General features: G+C 41.2%; 1 protein-coding gene across 1 annotated transcript; it reads left to right on the top strand.

Moving 5' to 3' along the window:
* The first annotated feature begins 922 nt into the window (after positions 1-922).
* TOMM70 (translocase of outer mitochondrial membrane 70) lies at positions 923-25355 on the top strand. Its single transcript, XM_084225897.1, has 12 exons — positions 923-1175; positions 9156-9329; positions 10428-10554; positions 13055-13164; positions 14457-14605; positions 15739-15946; positions 16529-16663; positions 17810-17917; positions 19035-19151; positions 19983-20080; positions 20596-20718; positions 21685-25355. The coding sequence occupies exons 1-12, from the start codon at positions 927-929 to the stop codon at positions 21836-21838; spliced, it is 1752 nt and encodes a 583-aa protein (XP_084082023.1). The 5' UTR covers positions 923-926; the 3' UTR covers positions 21839-25355.
* Positions 25356-25381: the final 26 nt, after the last annotated feature.

Genomic DNA, 25381 nt, shown 5'->3' on the forward strand with positions numbered 1-25381 from the left:
GAAGATGCCATTAGGATTCAGAGGAAGAAGTTGACACTGACCAGACAGAATCCTGTGTTTGAATGGAATTTATGCATCATGTATGAGGTGTATGAATATGCAACAGGCTGTTGTTTCTAAGGGTTAATCCTTTGTTAACAGGTGTCCTTTTTTGGGCTTATTTTGCCCAGAAAAGGTACCCGGACTGTCCGTAACTCTCTGGTCTTATTGTCTCATATTGTCCTCAATCTCAATTGTTCAAATGTTTATTACTCTAATTATATTACTATTTTTATAACCATTTTATTACTGTTAAACTTCTAAAATTTTAAAAACAAGTGATTGGCGTTTTTCACGCCTAGTGAGGGAGACTCCACAACCTCTCTGGACAACCTGTTCCAGTGCTTCTACACAGTAAAAATTTCTTCTTCACGTTCAGGTGGAACTTCTGTGCATCAGCTTCTCCCTGTTGCCTCTTGTCCCATTGCTTGGCAGCACCGCGAAGAGCCTGGATCCGCCTTCTTGGTATCCCCTCTTCAGGTACTTGTGACATTGATGGGGGCCCCTCTCAGCCGTCTCCTCTCAAGGCCGACCAGGCCCAGCGCCCTCAGCCTCTCGTCCCTTCGTTGCCCCCTCCTGGACCCGCTCCAGGAGCTGCACGTCTCTCTGGTACTGAGGAGCCTAGAACCGGACGCAGCGCTCCAGCTGTTGAGCGTACTTGTTGTGTGAGGTGCTCACAACTCCTTCGGCACGGATCGCTCGGCCCCGAGGCCATTCCGCCGCTGTTTCCCGGGCAGCCCGGCCCCCTCCCAGCGGCTGCGGGTGCCCCTCCGGGCCGGCAGGGGGCGCTGCGGGCGGGCGGAAGCGGCTGCGCGCCCGCGCCCTCCCGGCGCGCTCCGCGTGTCCGCTGACCCTCCCTCCTCCTCCTCCTCCTCCTCCCGGGCGTCATGGCCGCCTCGAAGCCCGTGGAGGTGCCGGGCGGCGGCGGCGCCGGCGGGCTGTCCCGGTGGCAGCTGGCGCTAGTGCTGGGCACGCCCATCCTGCTGGGAGCCGGCGCGGTCTATCTGTGGGGGCGGCGGGCGGCTCGGCGCGGGAAGGGCGCTAGCGAGCGGAAGACCCCCGAGGGGCGGGCGAGCCCCGGGCCCGGCGGTGAAACCGGCCCCGGCCAGCCCGACGGGCCCGGACACGAGGAGCTGGTGAGCGGGGAGCGGCGCCGCCCGTAGCGGCGGCAGGGGCCGGGCTCGCCGCGCGGGGAGCCGGGGCCGGGGTCCTGCCGCCGGCCGGGCCGCCCGGGGCAATGTGGGGATGGCCGCGCTCCGATGTGCGGGCGGCAGGGCCCGACAGGCCGCTGGCCCCCTCCGGAAAGCGGCTGTCACGGTGCTGGTCCCCACCGAGGAGCAGGCGTGTGATGGGATGGAGCTCGGGTGACATCCTGGTCTTGCTCTGCGTGACACGCCCGGCAGGTCACAGAATCACGGGCTGGTCAGGTCGGAAGGGCTCACGGTGGGTTATCTGGTCCAAACTCCGGGGTCGAACAGGGTCATCCCAGAGCACATTGCACAGAATTGTGTCCGGACAGTCTGGAATACCTCCAGTGAGGGAGATTCTGTGCCTTCTCTGAGCAACCTGTTCCAGTGCTCAGTCACTGCACAGTAAAGAAATTTCTTTCTCGTGTCCATGTGGAACTTCTGTGCATCAGTTTCTGTCCCATTGCTTGGCACCACCGAGCAGAGCCCAGACCCATCCACCTGACATATTTCCTCCAGATACTGATAGATAATGATGAGGTCCCTTTTCAGCCATCTCTTCAAGGCTGACCAGGCCATTCTCCTTTAGGTTTTGGTTCTATGAGAGATGCTCCAGTCCCTTAAATCACGTTTGTCACCCTTGGTTGGACATGATCCCAGACCTCCATGTCTTCTGTGGTCAGCCTGTGTGACCCACTGAGCTCTTGGCCAGGCATTTGGGGTTGCTGTTCTGCCCTTGCCATGCAGGGATCAGTAGTAGTTTGTTCCAAGATCAGACATTGCCAAATGCATCTTCTCATGAAGTGGCTGAGCATGGATTTGTGCTGCTGTGGCGGGAACTTTGTCTCTGCCTCTGAGGTCTGGAGTAGCTGTGAATAAGTTTCCTCTAGGAATAGTGTTATGAAAAGGAAATATGTGATCTGTTGTGTGTGAGGTGCTGGATAGAGCAGTGTGGAAAGAAACACAATCAAGATTGTTTTAGTGTGTTCCATGAAAATACAGAAGCCACACAGTTTGTGCAGCAGACTTCAAAGTGTAGAATTTGCCTTAAAGATGTATGCTCTCAAAGCATACATCTATCCTTTTGTAAATTCCCCTTCTGAGAACTTTCAGATTAAATGGTCTGTGCAAAAACTCACGGACAACATGTAAGATCAGAGTCCAGATTGGATCTGTGGCTCTCTTTTATATCTGTGTTTGAAAAAATGCCTCTAAGGTGCACTTTCTGCACATCTGCAGTCCCAGATGTACCTTGCCAGTCGTGCAGCATTACTGAGGTGAGGTTGCAGTTGACAAGCATGTTTAAAATAATGGATTTGACAGACTGATGGGCTTTGATAAGAGAATCCCACACTGCATTTTCTTCTCCCGTTCTTGTGTATCACCCAAAATGCTTTGGGCTGTCAGACTGTTTAAGCTTCCCATCTGAAATGATGAGGAGAGAAGAAGAATCACCTCTCGGAGACCGGGAAAAGTCCGTTCTAACCTTGATGGTTTGAATGATGCAGATTGACGCGCTTGGGCGGGCAGTGGCAGGCACGCATGGGAGTGGTGAGGAAGGTGGCAACTTCCCCAGCTAGTGAATCATAGCTGCTCTCAGGCATTCCCAAAAGCACAGTAAGCCTTTGCTGGGCCTTGAGGCAGTTACTTCAGTGCACTGATTTGTTCCTTCCTGGGCACCAAACAATACCAAAGAAGTTGTGTGCAGAGGACAAATTCAGACTGTTTACTGTGGTAGCTTTGGCTCGTGGCTGAAAGCAGCATCTGGCATACTTACGGGAGTGTGCTTGCTGTGTGTGAGTTCTGCAGGTTTGCAGGCTGCTCCTGACCTTTGTCTTTCTCAGTGACTTCCCTGTTAGTGCCTTCACTTTGTGTTTCTGAATTCCAGCTATATCCAGTTTAGTCATTCTGCAGTTGTAGGAAGGAAGCACTTAAAACGTCTAAAACACTTACATAGCATTTGATTTAAAAAATTGTGTGTTGCTCCACATTTGAATTACCAGAAGGCTCTGTGCATTTAAGGATAAGTTGAGTGGTATGACCTGATGCAAAGTTTCTTGAAGAGTGTCATTGCTTGCGCTGTAAAGAAATGAGAGGTGTTGCTTAGGAAAGCTGCAGAAGTTATCAGGTTTGACTGATTACATGAGATAATTGCCTAGCTGGTCAAAATGTGGCTGCATCAGGAAAATAAATGTGGCTGCAAGTTCCCAGGATCGCTTTATGTGTGTGTGGAGGATTGTCTTCCTGTTACTCATATCCAAAGCAATGATGCCATGTAGATTTCATGTTTCCTCTTGTATTTTATTAGTTATGGATATTAGTGATAAGACCCATGATTGAAAATACAACCACTGCAGATGCTTCACTTGTAAAACTGCCTGTATTGTATTACTCTGCCTTTCTAACGTGATGAGGTATTTTTTGAAATTCAGTTGGATTTCACGTACAAGTCTGCACAGTGAATAAGAGCCAGTAATTCATTTCACAGTTGAAATACAAGAGGAAAATCTTTAGGAAAACACATAGGTCAATAATGAATCTGCTACAAACAGTTGTGTCAGCTAACTATTCTTTTACTCATAAATGTAACTTAGGACTCATACTGTGTTTTGCTTTTCACTAAATCAGCCCCTGTATCCATTTGATGTTCTGGTCACTGAAGACATGACCTTGAATTTTTTTTCTTTGTTCTTTAAAAATATGTAAGGTCCTAAATCTTCCCTGTTCTTTATTTTGACTTGTTACTATTTTGCATGCAGCTCAAGCTTTTCTTTTACCTGCTGCACAGGCCTTACATTTTTTTCCCAGGCTGTGTCTGCACCAGATGATTCTCCTGACATCGATGCACTGGCCAAGTGTGTGATCTATGACTGACACTGTGTTGGCAGAAGCCCTTGGCACAGGTGCTATATTGGGAAAAGCTGAACTACTTTTGAGATTCCTTCTCCTGTAAGCACAGCTCCTTAACAGTACAGTAAACTGGTATTATTGGGCCAGTTAAGTGATGACGATAAAACTCCATCTGCGGATGGCTCAAAGGTCATAAAGCCTAATTACATCTGTTCATGACAGTTGTCATTGTTTCTTATAATTTGGATGGAATGTGTTTTAGTCACTCAGCAGCAGTTGTTTTTCACATGCTCTCCTGGTTTGTAGGGAATATTGCATAATTAAAATACCAAGTGCTTTGCATATATTGCTTTAGTTGGCACCCAATTGATTCTTTTTTTTTTAACCTATTCCATGATAAATTCTTAGCAGGTTTTATACCCTCCTTGTCTTACAGGAGTGAGCAGTGAGGTAATGTGTTGGTTGCTTCAGTATTTTTTTCTCCTGAAGTTGGAATCAGTTCCTTTTGCAGCTCCATGATGGTCCAGATCTGACCCCTTAACTCTTTCAGGAAGTTGACAGGGTAACCCTGTGTTTGGTGTGAGCAGAGGTCAGCTGGGTGGCCCTGTGTATTGCAGTCAAAGCCATTGGGTCACAGCAGTTCCCTGTCTCTGGCCTTTCCTGTGAGCTGGGTACTGTCCTTGAGTGCAGCGGTGGGTGAACGTGACAAACTCCTCGGCCTTTGTGGTGCCACATACCGGGATCAGCAGCCAACAAGCATGGCTTCTTTCCAGTGTCTGTAGCAATTGCTGAATGCTGCCTCTCTCACTGCTGTGACATTAGATCAGGATATGAACAAATTGAAACCCTTGGTCTAGATACACTCATGTTGATACTTACTCTAAATGGATCTAAGCAAAGTAACTAAAACATCATTTCTATTTACTGTGCACCTGTTGCTTAGTAGATCTCACTGTCAGCCTACTGTTACTCTTCTATTTCGTGCTAGCTATAGTGGACAGGTGTAAATGTGTGTACAATAGCAGTAAAACTGTTAGACTCTTGGCTTGTTTATGGAGGGTGTGGATGGCAAATTCATTTAACAGGAAGGTGACTGAGAACATTGTGAATTTGTCCTGTAAACTTCGTTACCTATTTTCTGAGTGTAATACATCCTTGCTTGTGCTTTGAATGCTTTTAAAGCTTGTGTAAACATACTTTTTCTCCTAGTGGTTTTAGTGCTAAAGAGACGTTTTAAACCATTTATATTCAGTTAATGCCATTGTTTGAAAAAAGACTTGAGATGAACCTTAGTAAAAAAAAAATAAAAGTAGCAGAAAGATAGGTGTTCGGAAAAGAACAGGATTTTTTTCCTGGTACCTCATCTTATTAAGAGGGTTCTCTCACTTGCAAAGGACAAAAAAGAGGCCTAGACCAAGACTTTCTTTTTTTGCGGGTTGAATTAAGATGGCTGAATTGAGTAGTCGCCCTCCATGTCATCTGTCAGATAAGGGCTCATGCAAATCCTTTTCAACTGAGATAAAATGCTGAAACTCTCTGCTCATGCTTCTGTTGTGAATCGCTGTCATCATTGGCTGGCAGGAAATTTCTTGTTCTGCTTTGAATAACAGTCTCCCTCAAATATATAAGGTTCTGAACGGCTAGTTTAACAATACTGCCATTTCAGGGAGTTACTAAGCATTATTATTCTTGCAGCTGGCAGTCTGTTGCTGTAAAGTCGCTGTTTGCACGCAGTTTCTGAACATTTTGTGAGGAAAGCACATTTGCTGAGGTTAAATTAGAAGTTCAGAAAATTTTGCCAGTGTTGTCTATTCTTTAGTCAGTTAGCAATCTGCTTGTTCAGGTACCTGGGTAACTGATAACTCAATTTCACAAGTGTCCTTTAGCTTAAGCTCTGTTCTAAAACTTGTTAATCATCAGTTGCTGAAAGCAGTCCTAAGTACTGAGATGTTATTTTTTGTGTAGCTGCAAATAACTTCTGAGTTACTTGTTTTGTTGTTCTGTAATTAACTTAAATTCATTTTATTGACCTGGTTTGGTTGTTGCACAGATTCTTTGACCAGAAGATGACAAACTGGAGAGTTTTTCTTGCTCTATATGGACCTTCACCTTGGGTATAATACGTGTCCAGTGTGCCACATAGCATGGTTCAGGTCAGGTTCATGGGTCAGGTGGGGAGAAGCAGTGAAATTAGAAAATGATGTCTAGAATTATTACTTTGGCAAGAAAACGGTTTTTGATTACTTGTGCTTGAAGTTTGTTTGCATAATCAGTTTCTTAAGTACTATCTTGTGTATGTCCAGTGTAGCAATTGATAAGGAATTTTTAAAAATATGCTTAAAAATTTTTCTAAGGGTTAAACTTAAGGCTTGACAAACCTTCAGAAACTGATGTTATGAGAGGAATTCATTTTCTTACTTGTGCTGTCATGAAAAGGTATTGCAGCATTTAATGTGGTGTGAGTTCTTTAATATCTTTTTTTTTAAAGAAACAGCTTCCAGAAAACCTCCAAACCATCAATAGCAAAAACCCCACCAAATCAAACAAAAACATACATTGGGTTTGGTGGTGTTTTGAGTGCATACTGAGGGCTATAGCAGAGTAGTTTGAGTAAGGCTGCAGAAATAAAACATCTCAGAGCAAGCAGTCTGGTTTAAGGCAGCATAAACAAACAAGTTGATTTCTTCCTTGCCTTGGGCGATGCTGCTGACTTTATTGCATGAGAGCATGTTGTGCTCCAAGTTCTGACTTCTTACCCCCCACATTTCCTGCCTCATGCCATGGCTGCAGCAGGGGGTAACCAAGGAATCAGCAGATGTTCCATGATTCATTTTTGTATGATTGGGTGTGTGGCCTGTGATCCTGCAACAGTTACTAAAAGTTCACTCTCATAACCGAGTTAATTATTGTAATAACTTGGGCATCGTGGCTGTAGTCTCTGAAGTTTTTGATCACTGTTGTGTGCACTTGTGGGCTTGTGGGAAGGCTTGATAGTAACCTAGTAGTAGGTTTGTGTAGTAACCTAGCTGCAGTTGGGCTTCATCTCTGCAGTCTTAAGTAATTTTTACACTGGGAACACATGTATGAATGTTACAACATGGCCCATATGATGTGTTTTTCCTTTTCGATCCAAGTTAATAGGAATGGCACTGAATTATGTAAGATTTTCACACAAGGGCATCTTTAATGTGGGTTGCTCTAGACATGCTCAAGGAAAAATTTCAAGCTGACTTGCATGTATTGAAGTTTGCAGCATATGCATAACCCTTTGTTAAAAGAAAAGCATTGTTGTATTTGGAGATAAATTTAGGACCTACTCAAAATAAATTTAACCTTTTGAGACTTTGGTTAAGTTTTAAAGAAACAGTTTACCAGATACAGAGTTACTTGTCTCTCAGTAAAAATAGTTGCACTCTAATTTTGGCATAGAGTAGTGTAGAGTTACAGACAGTGTATTGGGTGAAGTTAATAATCTTTTTTCAAATCAAATTGGAAGCTTTACAATAGAAAAATCTGAAAACCTTGTAGATTGTCTTGTTCTGTGAACAATAAAGATGGTGCAGATTGATTAATGACTTGAGAGAAGAGCTTTGCTGGCAGTAGGGATATTTAAGAAATTCTCTCCCTTATATGGTTTCACTTGTAAGTCTCCCCTTGAGAGAATGCTTCTAGGATACTTTTGTTCTATTTGGATGCCTACTTGTATGTAGGAACTGAGGCTAGCACCCATTATCTGATTCTCTCCTGCCAGGATAGGGATCTAGGCCTTAAAAGACAGCAAGTCTTGGCTTCCCTTCAGGTTTTCAGTTTTAAAGTAAATCACTTAGAAGCAAAAAATGATCAGGTTGGAATGAAATGAGCAGACATTAAGAGGAATGGGCAAATGAAACGCAAAGCTGCTTTCAGATTTGTGTTATAGCTGTCTGGTTGTCTGTATCTGTTCAGTTTGGCCCTGACAGTGGATAAGTGGGTAGAGGAGGCAGAAGTATGGTCAAAGAGCAGCAGGGACAATTCCCAACAAATCCACCATGATCTGAAATGCAGGGGATATGTAGTGAATCCTGCAGCTCTTGTTAAAGGCACTTCTGCCCTCAGTCTGGAGGCTTTCCCTCCTCAGAAAGGTTGGTAGAATGGCATGTGTGCTCATACTTCTGCTCATTTTGGTCTGGCAGAACTGCCCCAAAATGTTGCCCATGAAGTAAGGCTGTGACAGAAGAGCAGAAATCCAGAAGATCAATGTGAGAATCTTTTGCAGTTCTTATTTCTTGAATGCTCTTTGATAGAACATTTTTACATCTAATCCCTTACAATCCACAAGATTGGATAACTGGTTTGTAAATCCAGGGGTTTCAGGTAGGTAGCAGTGCTAGTTTCTGCAGAAATACAGATCATCAACATGTGGTGCAGAACATAAAGATGCATTTAGCGGGGTCTCGGGCCAGTCAGCAAAGTTTCCCATCCCCTGCTAAGATGGTGATGGTCCAACACTTGTCATTACATGAAGCAGAGTGTGTGAAGCTGTAGAGGAGTCAGCTGTAAAGTTGATTTGCCTAGTGCATGAAAGGCAAACCAGCTTTATTTTCCTTACAGGTTTTATTTGTCTTGCTCAGTAGGTCTTTCCACAAAGTGATTTCCATATTTAATTCATAGTCTGACTAATCACCTCTGGTCTTAGAGGCTGTATGTGTTTCAGAAGGAGGCTCTTCTGTTTGAATTGCTTTGAGGGCTTTGTTGTCTTTACACATTTAGCCTTTGGAGAAACAACTTACCTCATTGGTTCTTCTGATCACCAGCCATGTAAAAGATTACAATCTGTTTAGCTTTCCAAACAGAAATCACTGCATTGTTTATTACCATTGTAGTGAATCTTGTGAAAATGTTATCTCCTATCTGATACACTTGCAAAAGAAAATTCTTGTGTGTTTCCAGGAACTGAAATGAGTGAGATTTTTCAGAAGCCTGGCCTAGAGTTTACAAGTCAGGTCCATTTTTATATCTTTGAAGGTGAACCCTAAAGTGCATAGCTTGTGTGCTGTGATGCCTTTTTAATTTGAACTGACCTCTCACTTTCTTTTTCAGAGTCCTCTTGGTAGAGCCCAAGCAGCCAAGAACAAAGGAAACAAATACTTCAAAGCAGGAAAATATGAGTTAGCTATTCAGTGTTATACTGAGGCTATCAGCCTGTGTCCTCCTGAGAAAAATCTTGATCTTTCTACATTCTATCAAAACAGAGCTGCTGCCTATGAACAACTGGTAAGAAATTAAAGATAATTATGTGTTTGTTGTAAAAAGTAGCAGTATCAATTTTGTATTTTGTCATTTTCATCCACTGAAAGGTCCCAACTGATAACATCTGCTGCTTTCACAACAGATGATGTTTTCTTTTCACAAAAGATGCTGTTGCAGCTTTTTTCAGCTTATCATACTTTTCTACATATAAATGAAATTGTTTTCTGTTAACCACATTCAGTATATCTTATGTGATTCTTACGCATCCTATTCTTCCAACGCAATGTTTTAATTTCTTATTCTCTGGAAGAATTTTCTTGTATATAAGTTTATTTTACTTCTCTCTACTTGAGTGATTAACTGTGAAAAAAAAGGTAAAAGGCCAAATATTTTTGAAGGATGTTACTTCAAAATGTAAACAAAAAATCATTGAAATCCTAGTAAAGGCCAAGATCTAAATTTTGCACGTGGGGAAGTAACATTTACTCGACAGCTGAGTATACTGGGTGTTATTTTAGAAGTCAGCCAGTGTTGCTTATTATGGTTTGATGGATTTGCTTATGAGGTCGAGTTGTTGAGCTGTATAAAGGAGTGGAAAAGTTGGCCTTGTACAGTCAGAAGTATCAGATGAGAGACTCTGCTTACATAAATCTGGCATTAGATTTAGTTCTTGTCTAACACAATTTCATGCCATAATGAATCCCAAATGTATATGGTTCCTGTATTAGAAAACCCTGTTTTGATAAATTGAAATAACACACAAAAAAAAAAAGTGTTTCAGCACTTTGGTAAACTTGTTTGCTTCCGTTATATTTCCATCTTTTTTCTTCTAGTTCTTTTACATCAGTTTTTCAGTCCCAATGTTACCTCATGCAAGCATCTTTGCATCAACTCATGATGTTCTCCCATGGGGTTTGTGCACTGTCTGGTGTAGTACTTTGTAGGAATTCCATTTCTGGTGCAGGTGTTGGCAGTGGTGCCCAGGCAGTTTCTCCCTGTGGGACTTGCAGGGACGAGCGGAGCCGCAGGAGCCGCAGCTGCCACCCGGAGCTGGCTGGGGGAGCCAGCACAGGGAGCTGGAGCACAGGGGCCCCTCTCACTGTGCTGTTTTCCTGCCCACAGCAAAAATGGACAGAAGTGGCACAAGATTGTACAAAGGCTGTTGAGCTTAACCCTAAATATGTCAAAGCTCTCTTCAGACGTGCAAAGGCCCATGAGAAGCTAGACAATAAGAAGGAATGTTTAGAAGGTGAGTGGCTCGTGCTGTGTGTTCTTAAAAGGGGAATTAGTTCTGCTGCTTTGGAGAGCTTTGGAGATGGCAACTTTTGGAAATGTTTTGTTTTCACTTCTGTAGCTATGGTAATACAGAATTTTGTATTGAAAACCATTCATAGCTTCTGCAAATACATATTCTTCTCTTGTCAGAAGAAACCTTTTCACATTTCTCAAACTCTCATGTGCTCACATTTGAAATGACTGCTGAGAAATTGATGTTACTGTAGCAACTCAAGGTATAATTTTTCCAGGAAACTCCTTCACTTTAGGACAGAATTAATCTAACATGAGTGGATAACCAGTTGTTCTGTTCAGTTTCGTGCAGTAAAGAGACTTTCTTCTTCTCTGTTTGTTTTAGAGAAATTATACTACTACAGAAACGTGGGTTTTTGCAGGTAGACATGCATGGTCAGAAATAAAAGTATTGCAGTAATTTAAATGCATTGGACTGGTACTAGAGGGAAAACAGTTTCAGTAGCATTTTTTTCTCGTGCATAGTTTATGAAAACCAGAACAGATTTACTTTTTTTTTAATATTAATACTTTGTATTCAAAAGGAAATCACTGTGTCAAACCTTCCAATGCTATTTGTAAACAGAACACATTTTGAACTGTCAGGAAGATGTCACTGAGAAGCCATGGAAATTAAGAACTACAGGTCAGATGTGTTGTCTCATGGCACTTTTGAGCTACAGTACACTGCTTGAAATTGCCCATATAAATTTCGTCAAGTGTAATCATTCCTGCTGATGTTAGGATAAAAGACAAATGAAATTTTCAGCTGTGCTCGTTATCAAAGAAGGACAGATAATAAGGGAGTGCTTTGGCTGGGAAATCTAACTGTTAAATTAGTTTCATTATATGTAAAAGACAAGAATTAGGTCTGCCAAATAAGAAGGTAAATTAGATGTAAAAATTTTATCTATCTGTTTATCCCCTGGCAGAATGCCTTTATGCCCTTTAAGACAGTAGTAACTAGAAAAGGACAACTTGGTCCATTTAGTGCACTCCTTTGCAACTACTGTGTATCAGCTGCACTTCCAGGGTACTGTAATAAAATCTAAACCTTATGTAGCTGCCAGGTGATAAAAGCCCCAAGAAAGATCAAGTGTCCCTGTGACAGTAGGACAGTTTTAAATAAAACTCCTTTTTACTGTTAATAGCAGTAATTCTAGTGACAAATTATTTCCAGCCTTTATTTCTATTCAATTTTTTGCTTGTGGTTTTTTCAGATCTGAAGCTTCCTTGCTTTTTTTTGAACAACAGTGTTTTTCTATAACCCTGCTTTTGTCTTCCAACCACATATGACCAGCAATGTCCCACGTAGTAGGGTATGCCCATGTAGTGCAGGAAAGCAAAACCAAACAAACCTCGAAACCCCAGCCACTACCAGCAGAAAACTCCTTCAGTGATCCCTGGCAGTATTATTTGGGAAGATGCTGCTGCTGCAGCCAAGCCTGGAGTGCAGCAGTCTTTGGGCAGAGCATGTCTGCTGGGTTGGTAGAACACATTCTTTCTGGGGGTGCCATACTTTCCCAGGGACTCTGATGTGCTTCAGGACCATGCCAGAGGTGCAGGAGCTTTCTGTATAAGTGATGGCTTAATAGTCTCCCTAGCAGCTGAATTAGAGAGATATACTAAAACTCCAGGGCAAGACATTTACTTTTCAAGCGTATTCAGACAGCACCCTGCTTGAATTTCAAGTCCAGGTTCTGGTCATCTTCACTAAGGTCTAAATGATAACAAAACAGGGAAATCCCGTGGTAGCATTGCATTAAGTGGAGGGTCCAAAGAAACTGTGTGTGGTAAGAGTGCATTTCACACTGGGAAGTTTCACTCAGGCAGCAGTGGGTTAACATTTGCAGAGGTTTCTCTGTGTGAATGAGAGCCATGTGAGAGGGGCTGGCACTTCAAATAGGCCAGCAAGGTATTTCTCCTTGCTCCCTTCCAAAGTCACGGAGGATGGAGGTGAGCAGAAAAAACTGAGATGGAATTTAGGCAGATTTCTTAAACTGAGTAGTAAGGGAGATGTGATGGGACTGAATGTGAATTTTAGAAGTAGAAAATAAAGACCAGTCCCAGAAGAAAAGCTTTGTTAGCACTTTTAATGCAAACATCATATGAACATAATTAGTCTTCTCAAAGTTTCAGAATGATGAAAGCCCCTGATAGAAGTATGTATTTTCACTGTTGATTTAAGCATGTTTGTCTCTAGATAAAAACATGAACAGAAACATAAATGTAATTTCTTTTCATTCACTGTCATGAAATCCTTTTATCCCAGGAAGATCATTTTGGATACAAATTTATGTCTTGAAGAATACAGTAAATACAGCAAACTGGAAACAGAGGCTTTGGCCTGAGAACAGGACGTGTGTTGTTTTGGCAATGCCTCGTTGTACTCAGTGGCACATTTTATAGTATACTTCAGTGAGTATCAGAATTCCTTTAATCTCACTTCTGTTGTTTCCTAGATGTCACTGCTGTCTGCATTTTAGAAGCCTTCCAAAACCAGCAAAGTATGCTATTAGCTGATAAAGTTCTTAAACTCCTTGGAAAAGAAAAGGCCAAAGAGAAGTACAAGGTAGGACTTGTGATACTGCTGAGTAATTGTTATTTCACCTGACCAGTTGTTGAAAAGTCATTTGTTGGCATTCTGTCAGTTGCTGTAAACAAGTCACTGTCCTCATCTGCTCAAGCGTAAGAAGCAACACAAACTGGTTTCTACAAAGCTGCCATTGTACCAATTGTATTTTCCTGTGGGACCCCTCCAAAGTTTTTGGAACCTCAGCAGGGAAGAGAGACCTCCTTCTAGCAGTTGTTTCCCTTTAATCATGGAATTTGTCATGACGTTCAGGAGACACCCTAAGTTGGTGTGCTGCCCTATGTAGGGCATTTCTGAACTTGCAACTTCATGGAAACTGGGTGTGTTGGAACAGACTGACATCTATGCATGAATGTTTGTAAAGTGCAGAAGAGAGAACTGTGGAAGCAGAGGGGTAGCCAGGATCAGTCACTTTAAGTGACTGTAGGTTTACAAAAAGGTTGGGACAGATATTAACGTGTTCTTTGTTGTTATTAAAGCATTCTTGTTTGTGTTTTGATGGTGGTTGAAGTACTGAAATCCTGTGTTGGTTTTGAGATGCTGAATTTCTTTCCTATAGAAATTCACGTAAATGTGTAGTGTGGAGGTAACAACAAATAGTGTTGTGAGTGTGGTGGACATAGATGGGTGTGCTTCAGAAGAGTGCACTCAGTGTTTTCCTGCAGGACAGACTGCATTGTAATTCTTGTGTGCAGTTTATTTTAAACAAGAAGTATTTTTTGGCTGTAGAAAGGACTGATTACCTGAGAAGTGTTACTTCTGGGACCTGTGGGCCAAGTTCCACACAGAACTAGGGTATTGCCTCATTCAGTCTCCATTGTAATAATGAAAGCAGCTTCTCTTGGATAAGCTGGAGAAAAGAGGAGACTGCCATTCAGAATCTAATTGGATTTAGGGTCATGCTTAAATCACCAGCTTGCATTTTTCACCCAGTTTATGTGCACACCCAATGCCTCATGATATCTACCCAATGTCTTATGATATCCTAAGAGTCCTTATTTCTACGCACATATGTGGAAAGATACAGTCTCCCTTCCCCCCAAATAGCATCACTTTGTTTTCACTGGTGATGGGTATTGCATTGTGATCTGAAGCTTAAAGATCCCTAAACATCAAAATAGCAAATCCAAAACATCAGGCCATCAGATGAGAGAGTGAAAGTCATACATTGTTTATTCCATCCGTTTTTTTAATCATGTTTGCTATCCATTTCCATCTTTACCATCTGATCCCACCACCTAATGACTTGGAATTACTTTTCTCTGTTTCAGAATCGGGAGCCTCTGATGCCCTCACCACAGTTCATTAAATCCTACTTCAGTTCTTTCACAGATGATATAATTTCCCAACCTTTGCTTAAGGGTGAGAAATCAGATGAAGATAAGGACAAGGAAGGAGAGGCTTCTGAAGTAAAAGAAAAGTGAGTGTACAGTACAGTTGAGAATTGTTTGGTACTGGAATTAAGTTTTCAGTGATTTGGACGTTCTGCTCAATGTAACGTGCTGCTGTTTGTGTAGTACTTGGCATGGAGATTCCTTTGACATAAATGATATCAGTATTGCAAGTGAAACCTTAGTGATAGCTGACTGGCTAGTTCCAAACTTGCGCTAAGCAGAAGAAGGACAATGAGACTGGGAAAATATACTGAATATTTACTACAGTATCACAGTAAATCTTAGGAGATGGGAGAACTGGAGAGGGCTGAATGATGCTTCAGGGGCAAGGAATATTTTATACTGAAGGATCATTTCCAAGGAAGAGAGCAAGTTAGCCTTTGGACTGGCAGGGAGAAGATGAGCTAGGAAAAAGGGGAATTTTGAATGAAAACATGCAGTTACAGCAACTGGGGCTGAAATAGTATTTTATCTTTCTGGAATCAAATTGCCCATAAATGAAAAGTTTGTTCTGGCATAGAAAAACTTGGTTTTGTAGGTGTGTTTTGTGTTTTGTTTAATGGAACCTGAGCACCACATAAATGGTTCTTTATTTTACTATGCTACTTTCCACATTATTTTTGGAAGATTGCAGTGCTGTCAGTTTGGAAACCATTGCAAACAGCATTATGATTTTTTTTAAGTAAGAGAGAATGTCCTGATCTACAGGCAGATTTCACTGAATCCAGGATACAGCTGAGAACAAGGCAGTGCTGTAAATTTTTTTTTATTAAATAGTTTCTTCCTCATACAAGCTGCGCATTCTAGGTTGAATATTTCATTTTCCTGTCCATGAATTTCCACCCTCTTGTTTTAATCCAGAGATTACTGCTGTTCTTCATGTGAAAAAAAACCTCAAGGGACAAATAAAACTCACATTCCAAATCTTTAAAATGTTTTTCTTCTTTATTTCCAATGTAATTTGGCCATTTTTGGTGAAAATTGTTTTCAATCTAAGATAGCTCCATCCAGGAATGGATGTTCCAATGGGACTATGCTGGTGTGTTAAAAGTACAGCACAAGTTAGCGTTTTGTAATGATTTATGAAACATCTGAATGGAAATTGCAGTGTTCAGTGAATGCATGTATATATATATAACTGTTCTTACATCATTTACAGCTCTGGCTATTTGAGAGCAAAACAATATATGGAAGAAGAGAACTATGATAAAATTATCAGCGAAAGCACAAAAGAAATTGAAGCAAAGGGAAGATACATGGCAGAAGCTTTGCTTCTGCGAGCTACTTTCTACTTACTTATTGGCAATGCAAGTGCTGCCAAACCAGACCTAGATCAGGTCATCAGCATGAAAGATGCAAATGTAAAGGTAAGAATCTGTCACAGCTGGATTGTAGTTGGGATTGAAAAGTTAGATGATAAACTTGCAATATACTTCAAGAAATTGTTTGTCCAAATTTTCAGATGTATTAATGGGAATATTCTGATTTATTTACTGTTTTGTTACTGACAAACTGTTTTTCTCAAGGGCTTGTTGATTTTTGAGATGGCTGCACTGAGTAGTGCAAAATAAAGGTGATAAGCACTACAAAGTAAAGAACAAGGGAAGCTGAATGAATTGGAGGCTTATCCACACTGGATAAGTGAAAAACCTTAACTGCACTTGCAAATTCAGTTATTTCAAAAAACATTGATGTATTTGTAAACCTAGGAATTGAGAAGGATTTTTGCAGGGCTTGGAAATCCATGGAGATGGAAGCATAGGCTGACATTTTTGAACTTAAGGGAGTTCATTTATTTAGGGTCAGTATGAAACTTATTCCTGCTTAGAATAATTGAAACCTGTCAGTGGGAGAAACTAGTCAAACGAAAAATTTACTGTGATTGTAATGAAGCTTGAAATGTGGAGAAACACTGGGGTGGCTGATGTTTCCCTGGCCGTGTTTTGCAGCTGCGAGCCAACGCTCTGATCAAACGGGGCAGCATGTACATGCAGCAGCAGCAGCCTGTGCTGTCCACCCAGGACTTCAACATGGCTGCTGACATTGATCCTCAGAATGCTGATGTTTACCACCATCGAGGACAAGTAAGAAACCCTTGAGATTTGGTCCCAGCACTTGGCTATTTCAGTTATGCTAAAAGGAAATACAGTATCATTGGAGACACTTTATACTGTTTGTGGCAGAAAAATATGAACTCCTAATTGGGAACTTTTGTGGGATAAACACACAGTCTGTTTTGGAGGTTCAATTCAGGCAGAAGCAATTGATTTCTATAGCTATAGGAAAGCCCTCTATAGTATGAGCTGAGACTTAGAAGTGTGTGGGCTTATGTGCATTTACAGCAGATAAAAGCTGTCCTGTGAAGGGGCCTGGATGGCAGAGCAGCATCTGCACAGCAGGAAGCTTTGTTACAGCAGAGGTAACGTGGCCCTGATAACATCTGCAGCCCTGGGCCCTGGACTTGGATGTCTTCAGCTCATCCCTCTCTGCTTTGTGACACTGCTGTGTCCTTGACTAATTTCTAGCCCTAGAGAAGCCTGGGCTGCCACAAACCTGTAATATGAATGGTTCTGGAAGTAAAAAAGGAACACTAGCATTTGCAGATAGGCTAAGTCATATTTGTAAGGAAGACTTCCATGGATCAAGGGTTTTTCTCCATGAATTTGTTAGACTGCTTTATTGCTCAAAAATTAAGATCGTGCTGTGTATTGACTGAAGGGAATGAAGGTGTTCTGCAGATTGAAAATCTGTGTTTTAAAGTAGCTTCACAGTAAAGAAAGAGAATGATGAAGTGAACTCTGCTCCTGTGGAGGAAAAGAATGTAAAAACAAAACAAGAACCAAAAAAACTCCAACACAACAAGTTGAAATAGAAGCTGGAGAAGCTGAAATGTTTCAATGTCCAAATAGTCCACAGATACTAGCTGCAGAGAAGCAAAACAACTTGAGAAAATATGGTATAATTTTGGAGACTGGTCATATTGCTGACACAATGATGACAGCAGTCTAAAATGCAAGGATTCTCAATCCCTGCACAGGGTCGTTGCCTGCTCGTGTAGGTAGCCAAATTTGATAATACAATTATAACAGTGATTTTTAGTTATGGGTTTTGTAGACAGTTCTGCAACTGAGGTGGAGATGGTATGAGTAACTGATGCTAATTGAATTATCATGTAAGTGTCTGAAGCACAGATGAAATAGAGAAATAGGATTTTCTTTCATTCTGGCTAGCTGAAAATCCTGCTTGACCAAATTGAGGAGGCCGTGGAAGACTTTGATGAATGTATCCGATTGCGACCCAATTCTGCCTTGGCGCAAGCACAGAAGTGTTTCGCTCTGGTAGGTAACGTGCTGGGGTTTGTCTGGCTGCTTTTGCTTGAAAGAGCTGTGGAAAACACTCTGTTTCTCTGGTTTATTCAAATTTAACAGGAAAGTAGGGCAAAATACATCTCTGTCTTTTGATAAAAGGTAAAGGAATAATGCAACAATTTCTTCACTTTGGGAATAGATTTGCTGCTTTTCTTTTGAAACATTCATTGTTCAAACAGAAGAACATTTTTTCTGTTCTGTGAGAGGAGCTAAAATCTTGATTCTAATGGGAGCAAATAAAATTGATTTTAATAACGCTTTACTATTGTGGAAAATGGTTATCATAAAGAAATTGGAGACAAACTATTTCAAGCTAATACAATGACTCAGTGTGCAAGAATCTTGTCAGGGCAGCTTTGCATGGTGTGAACAAGGAGGAATGCCAAGTTTGGAATTTCTAAGCATTTGAAATAGAGGGAAGCTATCATAATTATCAGGCCTTATGACTTCCTTCTTTCATCTGTTTTCCTCTCCAAGTCCAGACACTTGGACAGGTTCCCAAAACCAGATTTGGTAGGATGTACAGGCATGTCACCTTCTGGAGCTTAGCACAAAATCATACAATGGCCTGAGTTGGAAGGTATCTCAAAAATCATCTCATTCCAACTCCCCAGTCATGAACAGGCACACTTTCCACTAGACCAGGTTGCTCAGAGCCCCATCCAATCTGACCTTGAACACTGCTATGGTTGACGCATCCACAACTTCTCTGGCTACTGTTCCAGTGTCTCACCACCTTTACAATAATTTTTTCCTAATATCAAATCTAAACCTGCTGTCTTTCAATTTGAATCCATTCCCCCTTGTCCTGTGTACATGTTCATGTAAAAAATCTTTTTTTTATACTCTTGTAAAAAATCCTTCTCCATCTTTCTCATGGCTCCCTTCAGGTATGTGAATACCACAATTAGACCATCCCAAAGCCTTCTCCTCTCCAGGCTGAACAATCCCAGTTTGCTCAGTTTATGTAAAATAACTGAATTATGATGATGCAGGCAACTCTTGGGGAGGTGGGCAGAGGCCTGATCAGCCTTTTTCAGTCTGGTGATGACCTAATTTTTTTCATTTATTTTTTTCCTTGGAATAGTATCGCCAAGCTTATACAGGAAGTAATGCTTTGACTGTACAAGCAGCCATGAAGGGCTTTGAAGATGTCATAAAAAATTTTCCCAGGTGTGCTGAGGGCTATGCACTCTATGCCCAGGTATGTTTTTCTCTCTCTTAAAGAAAATACTCTCATACTTTTTATCTTGGATATAACATTTCTTGAAATAACAGATGAAGATTTGTGATGCTAAGTTCTGAAATAAGACATGTTGCCTGGAGTTAGCTGCTTGCATTTATGGTTATGGGTGTTCTGGGGCAGAGGAGGTACAGGGTGGACTGGTGGAGCAGGGTGTAAGTAATGAAGAGTTGAGGGTGGTTATTAGGAGAGGTTATCCCCGCATGCTTCCCTCCTTCCTGCATGTATGTGGCATCTCAGTTAATGAATGTCAGGGATTCTCTGGGTAATTTGAGAGTCAGATGTGTGGAACGAGGGTGACATTTTTGTTCTGCTGCCATTGGCATGTAGTGGTTTAGAACAGCTGTTGGGAGTACACTTGTAACAGAGACTGTAATTTCTTCTCTAAGAACATACTGCTGGTTTTAGTAGGAAGCATGAGGTTCTGATTTTAAGTAGGTTGGCAATGTATATGCATTTCCTTCTGAAAGAATTATATCTGAAAAAGGAAGAGTTGAAGCTTGCAGGTACAGACTTTTAGAATGGTTTTTATTTACAGCACACAGCATATTGCTTGTGGATTTCTCATTACAGGTGGTAGTGTGGTCAGTAATTTGTGCACTTAAAGCACAGAAGCTTTCCAAAAAGCCTCAATTTTCAAACTTAACTCTGGTAAATGATGTGCCTGGTTTGCTCTACCATAAATGAACTACATCCAATCTCACGCTGTCAATATAGTTTTAATTAGATTTAGCTGATTGCAGAGTGCATGCTTTGGTTGCTTATTGACCAACAGGTTTCTCTTTGATTCAGGCACTAACTGATCAACAGCAGTTTGGCAAGGCTGATGAAATGTATGATAAATGCATTGACCTTGAGCCAGACAATGCCACTACATATGTTCATAAAGGGTATGTATTGAATTTGCAGTCCTTGTGCTCGAGAGCAGTTGGCATATTTAGATGAACCACCCTGAATTAAATGTTTATGTTTAGAAATTTAGCCAGGAAAAATAACTTGAAAGCATCTTTGTGCTCTTAAATGTATTTCTATCTTTTGTCTTGACTAAGCTGCAAATAAGTTTCAGGAAAGTTTCATCAGTGTTCATTGCTAATTGAGTATCTGCCTGATTTTTCCTTTACCCCTATTAGTTTTAGCTTTGCGTTGAAGGTTTTTCTTTCATAAAACAACGTGTACCAAGTCCTCTTGGGAAAAATTTGCCTTTCTGTAGCATCATTAAAGCAGTAAATTGGCTTATTGAAAGTGACTTTCACATAGGTGTTTTTAAAAGTCATGAAGTTACTAAGTTACTGTGTACCTGCATTAGAAATTAAATACATTATACATTTGGGATGGTTTTGCTTACCATGATGAGGGTTTTGGGAGGAGTACCTGAAGCCAGTTTGAAATTTTCTCTCTTCTGTAGTTTACTTCAGCTCCAGTGGAAGCAAGATTTAGACAAAGGATTAGAACTCATAAGCAAGGCCATTGAAATTGATAACAAATGTGATTTTGCATATGAGACCATGGGAACGATTGAGGTACAAAGGTAAGGCTGAATTGCAGTGTTAAGAGTCACTTCTGAAGTTACAGTAGTTCTTTAAATCTCCTCATGGATCCTAAGTCTTGAGATCTTCTCCCCAGTGTCCTGTAAGGCCAGTTCTTACCCAAAGTCCTGATTTCTGTTCTGTAACTCTTAGGTAAAGCATATGCATTCTTTGTGGCATAATTGTGATTTATGATCTGATAACTTCTAATTATCAAGTATGAATTATCACTAATTTCATACTTAATGGACAACATGCAGAGGAGTCTGTGTATGTTTGAATACATCCCTTCTGCACTTAAAGTGACTTCCTTAATCATTACCTGCCTTTGTGTGTATCTGATGTTGTCCTTGGACATTATTGGACTGTCTGTACTGAGGATCCTGTGCTGTTTTCTCCTGCAGCCAGCAGGACTCTAGTTCACAGTTCTTGGGGGAAGGAGGAATGCCCTTCTCTGCAACATTGCATTGCAGCTGTGCAAAGATTTGGGGTGTAGCTGACAGTACAGTACAGAGTCTCTATTTTTTAATATGTCTAGTCCTCTAAAGGACAGACAATTATACTATTGCCATGAGAAATTCTGCAAGTATTTCCTATTTAAATAATGTACTTCTGTCTGTCCAAATTTTCCTCTTTTGTATACTAAGTCATTTCAGAGGAGATGAGACTTCATTCAGTTGCCCAGCATTATCTTTGTAGTGAACTTGGTGTCCTGTGGAGAACATTTTATCCTGCACCATCACCCGTGGGGGCTCCCCAGAGGAAGGCTGTTTAACAGCCTAGTTGCTTAGGCTTGGTAACAGCTCTGCATTTACTCAGCATCACCACAAGTTCTTGTGGTGGTTCCTCCCTAAGTCCTTTCAAGTTATTAATGGTGGAGAGTGTAAGTCCTGAAAGAAAAAGGATGTTTTAGAGATGACAAGATTGCTTTGGCAGTCTTAACGGGGCTAAATTTTTGTTTATTTCAGAGGTAATCTGGATAAAGCCATTGAAATGTTCAACAAAGCTATCAACCTGGCCAAATCGGAAATGGAGATGGCACACCTCTATTCACTCTGTGATGCTGCCTATGCTCAGACAGAAGTTGCAAAGAAGTATGGATTGAAACCACCAACACTGTAAAGAAACAAGGAGGAAATGACCTTCCAAAGTGAAGTTGCCCACTTCAGCCAGCCCTAAAGATGCTGTTGCAGAACATGCTGAATGGTGGAACTTAGTTTTTTCCCGTTCGTGGTGTTGTCATTTGCTACATCTGTTAAATGTTTAGGTGTTGTGGGAGTGGTTGTTCAAGGAAGTATGCAGTGCTGCATCTTGTTCCTTCTGCAGCAGAAACCTTAGAGTGTGTTAAGGGAAATAAAGTTGCAGGGGAACCAAAGGAACATATTTTGGCCATGCAAATAAAAACTTCACACTGGTTCATTTTGGGTGATTATGTTGTGGGCGATTTTTGCTTTATCAAATAATATTAGAGCATGTGGGTTTTTTTCCTGTTGATTTTAAAGGTAATACTAGTCAGTGCTGTAAAATAGGTTTTATATCCAATTAATCCTTGAGGGTTGATTTTAATTTTGCAAAAATTAATTTTCAAACTTTAATAATAGAGGGTTTTTTTAAGTCAGTAGATGTGGAGAGGATACCTGTAAATATATGCAAGCATGCACAATCTTCCCTTAAATCCCCTTCCACCCTCTGCATAAGTTACTTAGAAATAGTCCTGTGGCAGCTATTAGGGAATTAATTTGATAGTCCTTATTCTCACCCCAGAAAGCCCTAGAGTACTGCAGAGGAGAGCTAGGAAAAAGGTTGGCTGGGGAAGGAGGTCAGTAACACTGCTTCAGTGTAGACTTTACTGGAAGAAAGAATGTATTCCTGTGCAGCAGTCCTTACTTGAATGTCATGGGAAATTGTTCTGGAGGGTTCAGAGGGACTTTCAAGAACAGAAAGCACTGCTGGGAGTCAAGCTCCAAAAGGTAAGGTCATGCTTGCATATAGTCTTTGTAATCTCTGATGCTTTTGCATAAGTGTAGCAGCTGATAGACTATCTAAATTCTCTTCAGTCTCTAGAGACTGCTGGGATATGATCTCCTTTTAAGAGCCCCTTGGCAGGGTTAAGTGAGATAAGGAACAAAGCATAGGCTCAAACTTCCAATAATGGATTTGCAAACTGCACTCATTTCCTTGTTCTGTCGACCCTGTCTTGTCCAAGATTTCAAATACCATCGAAAGGAAGCAATTGTGCTGCAGACAGCAGATGGGCAAATTATGAAAGTTTTCCTCTCGTTATGAACTTCACAGAGGGCCCTCTTGCTTTGGGTTGATCTTTCTGGTGTAGAAATCAGTCCATCTTGCCTTTCCCTGGACTGATGTGGCTGGACAAACCTCATGCAAATGATGTAGCTTAATTTATGACACACTAGTTTGGGCTTCTTTCCATCCTGAAATCATAGACTTGTTCATGGTGAATCGTCTAATGTATTTAACCTTTTAAGGAAATGAATGATGCTGTAGTCAAACTGTCTTGGTCTGTAGTTTGCCACCATACAGCAGCAGCTTGCATTTTCAATTTGACCTTCCTTTCTCCCAGCAACTACAGTTGAGTATTCAAATGGTGGAGAGTAGAGATAAAGATTTAATCATTATTTTAGGAGCTCATTAGGTAATCAGAAATCATAGCACTGGTGTAGAATTGAAGATATGGGAATGTACTGGCAGCTTCTAGGGGCACCGAACGTAACAAGTGTCAAATGTCTTCTCCACCTTCCAATCTCTGCATCAATTACCTGAGAAAAAAAATATGCCAGGCTGATGAGTCCTGTTCTCCAAGGAGTTTTTATTCGCATGGCCTTATTTACATTGGCATTTTCTCCTCATCACCCCATCTGTACCCCATTCCTTACCCCACCCAGTCAATTAAGGGAAAAAAGCATGTGCTCTCAATTACTAGCATTCCAAATCATCACAGACTTTTGCCTGTTCTTCAACTAGTTTGAAACTGCACTGAAAGGATTGTCTGTAATTTTTTTGTAAATGACATATCACCTGTAAACTGAAAAAATAAATACTACCTTCAAGTATCTCTCTCTGACATGTATAAGAACAGGTTTTGATGAAGGGGTTCTCTGCAGTGGTGAGGTCTGTGCTTATATTCTAAGCCTAGGAAGAGCTGATAATTGACTCCTTGTCATCTACTCTCACTTCAACCTTTAAGAAAGAATGAGGAGGAGACGTGGAATCAACAAATCCAATCTCTGCTTGCTTCCATCACCCCCAGAGGTATGATTTTGAGAGCTGAAGATGACTGGGGAAAGGAAGTCGGGCCAGGAGGGCTGGGAATCTGAGTAGCTGTGACCCTATTAATGTGTGTGTGCAGGTGCATCCCTGTGATGAAAGGGATTTTTTGTGAATGGTTGATACAGTTGAGGTTTTGAGTACAGGTGTGTATGTGAACTTTCAAGTGAGACAAGTATTACTGCTATTTAAAAAAAAAAAGTTGAAATTTAGGAAGCTAGTACTGAAGGCTTGGATAAAGCCCATGTATCCTAGAGGGATACTCTGGGAAGTTGCTTCTACATACAATAGTCTATCAACTTACTTCTCATCATGTATGGTCCCCGTTCTTCATGGAGACAGTGCTGTCAGGCACACGGTGTGATTCTTGGGATGTCCTGCACAGGGCCAAAAGTTGGACTCAGATCCTGATGGGCCCCTTCCAACTCAGCATATTCCATGATTCTAAGCTGTGACTTGAATTACTAGGATCTAACTGCAGATGGAAAGGGAAAAGGGAACTAACATACTCTGAAAAGCTATACTGTAACTTACTCTGGAACTATGAAGAGCAGCTTAGATGCAGCTTTAACCAGCCCAGCAATACTAACACTGCCCAAGTTCCTGCTATTTTTTCAAAAATAATTTAAATTTTTGCCGGCTGAAAATCTGGAACTGTTTCGGGTTGTTACTGATTAGTGTCCTGTACTTACAGAATACTGGTGCATATGTGTTGTATGGATACCTAAAAGTGCCTGTTTTCTACCAACACAAAGGTTGAGTATTGGCTGCTTCAAGCTCTGGCTAAGAACTGACAGTATACTTTTTTCAGTGAAAGCCTCACAAATTCACAGTCCCATTTGCATCACTTCTGAGTGCAGCACACTGGAGACCCTCCTAAATACCCCTCCTGAAACAAAATGCTTAGGAGTTGTCCTGATAGACTGAAAAGAACTGAGCTCATGGCAGCTCTTCAGCTGAGTTCACCAAAGTAGTTTGTAATAGATTTTCATCCATCCTCTCCATTCGGGATTCCAGGTGAGGAGAGTTCAGACCACAGATTGTTACCTGTTGCAAACTGCACTTTGCATTTCTCAGATTTAAGTGGTCAGCCCATGAGAGTCCTGCACCACTTTAATTCTCCAAAGGTAGTATTTATTTACTCCTGAGTGTTGAACTAGTAGAGAGAGGGGAGGGAAAGAGATGAAATAGTTATTATAACTTAGAAGTTGGAGCCCAACAATGGCCATCATGGATATGGGTTGTTGAGTATGTGGGAAGCACTAATCTAATGCAGGAGACTCAGCTCAAATGGTAAATTGTTAATTTTTTAATATTTATTTTTCAACAAATAAACCTTCATTTCACCTTGTGCTCTTGTGGCTTGTTTCTTAAAAG

Source organism: Fringilla coelebs, assembly GCF_963513975.1.
Source record: "Fringilla coelebs genome assembly, chromosome: 2".
NCBI classification, from domain to species: domain Eukaryota; kingdom Metazoa; phylum Chordata; class Aves; order Passeriformes; family Fringillidae; genus Fringilla; species Fringilla coelebs.

Excerpts from the sequence above, each read along its gene's own strand:
- TOMM70 (XM_084225897.1), top strand. The coding sequence starts at position 927 with ATGGCCGCCTCGAAGCCCGTGGAGGTGCCGGGCGGCGGCGGCGCCGGC. Across the intron at positions 13,165-14,456 it reads AGGCCAAAGAGAAGTACAAG|AATCGGGAGCCTCTGATGCC; the intron begins GTAGGACTTGTG and ends TCTCTGTTTCAG. Across the intron at positions 19,152-19,982 it reads GCTATGCACTCTATGCCCAG|GCACTAACTGATCAACAGCA; the intron begins GTATGTTTTTCT and ends TCTTTGATTCAG.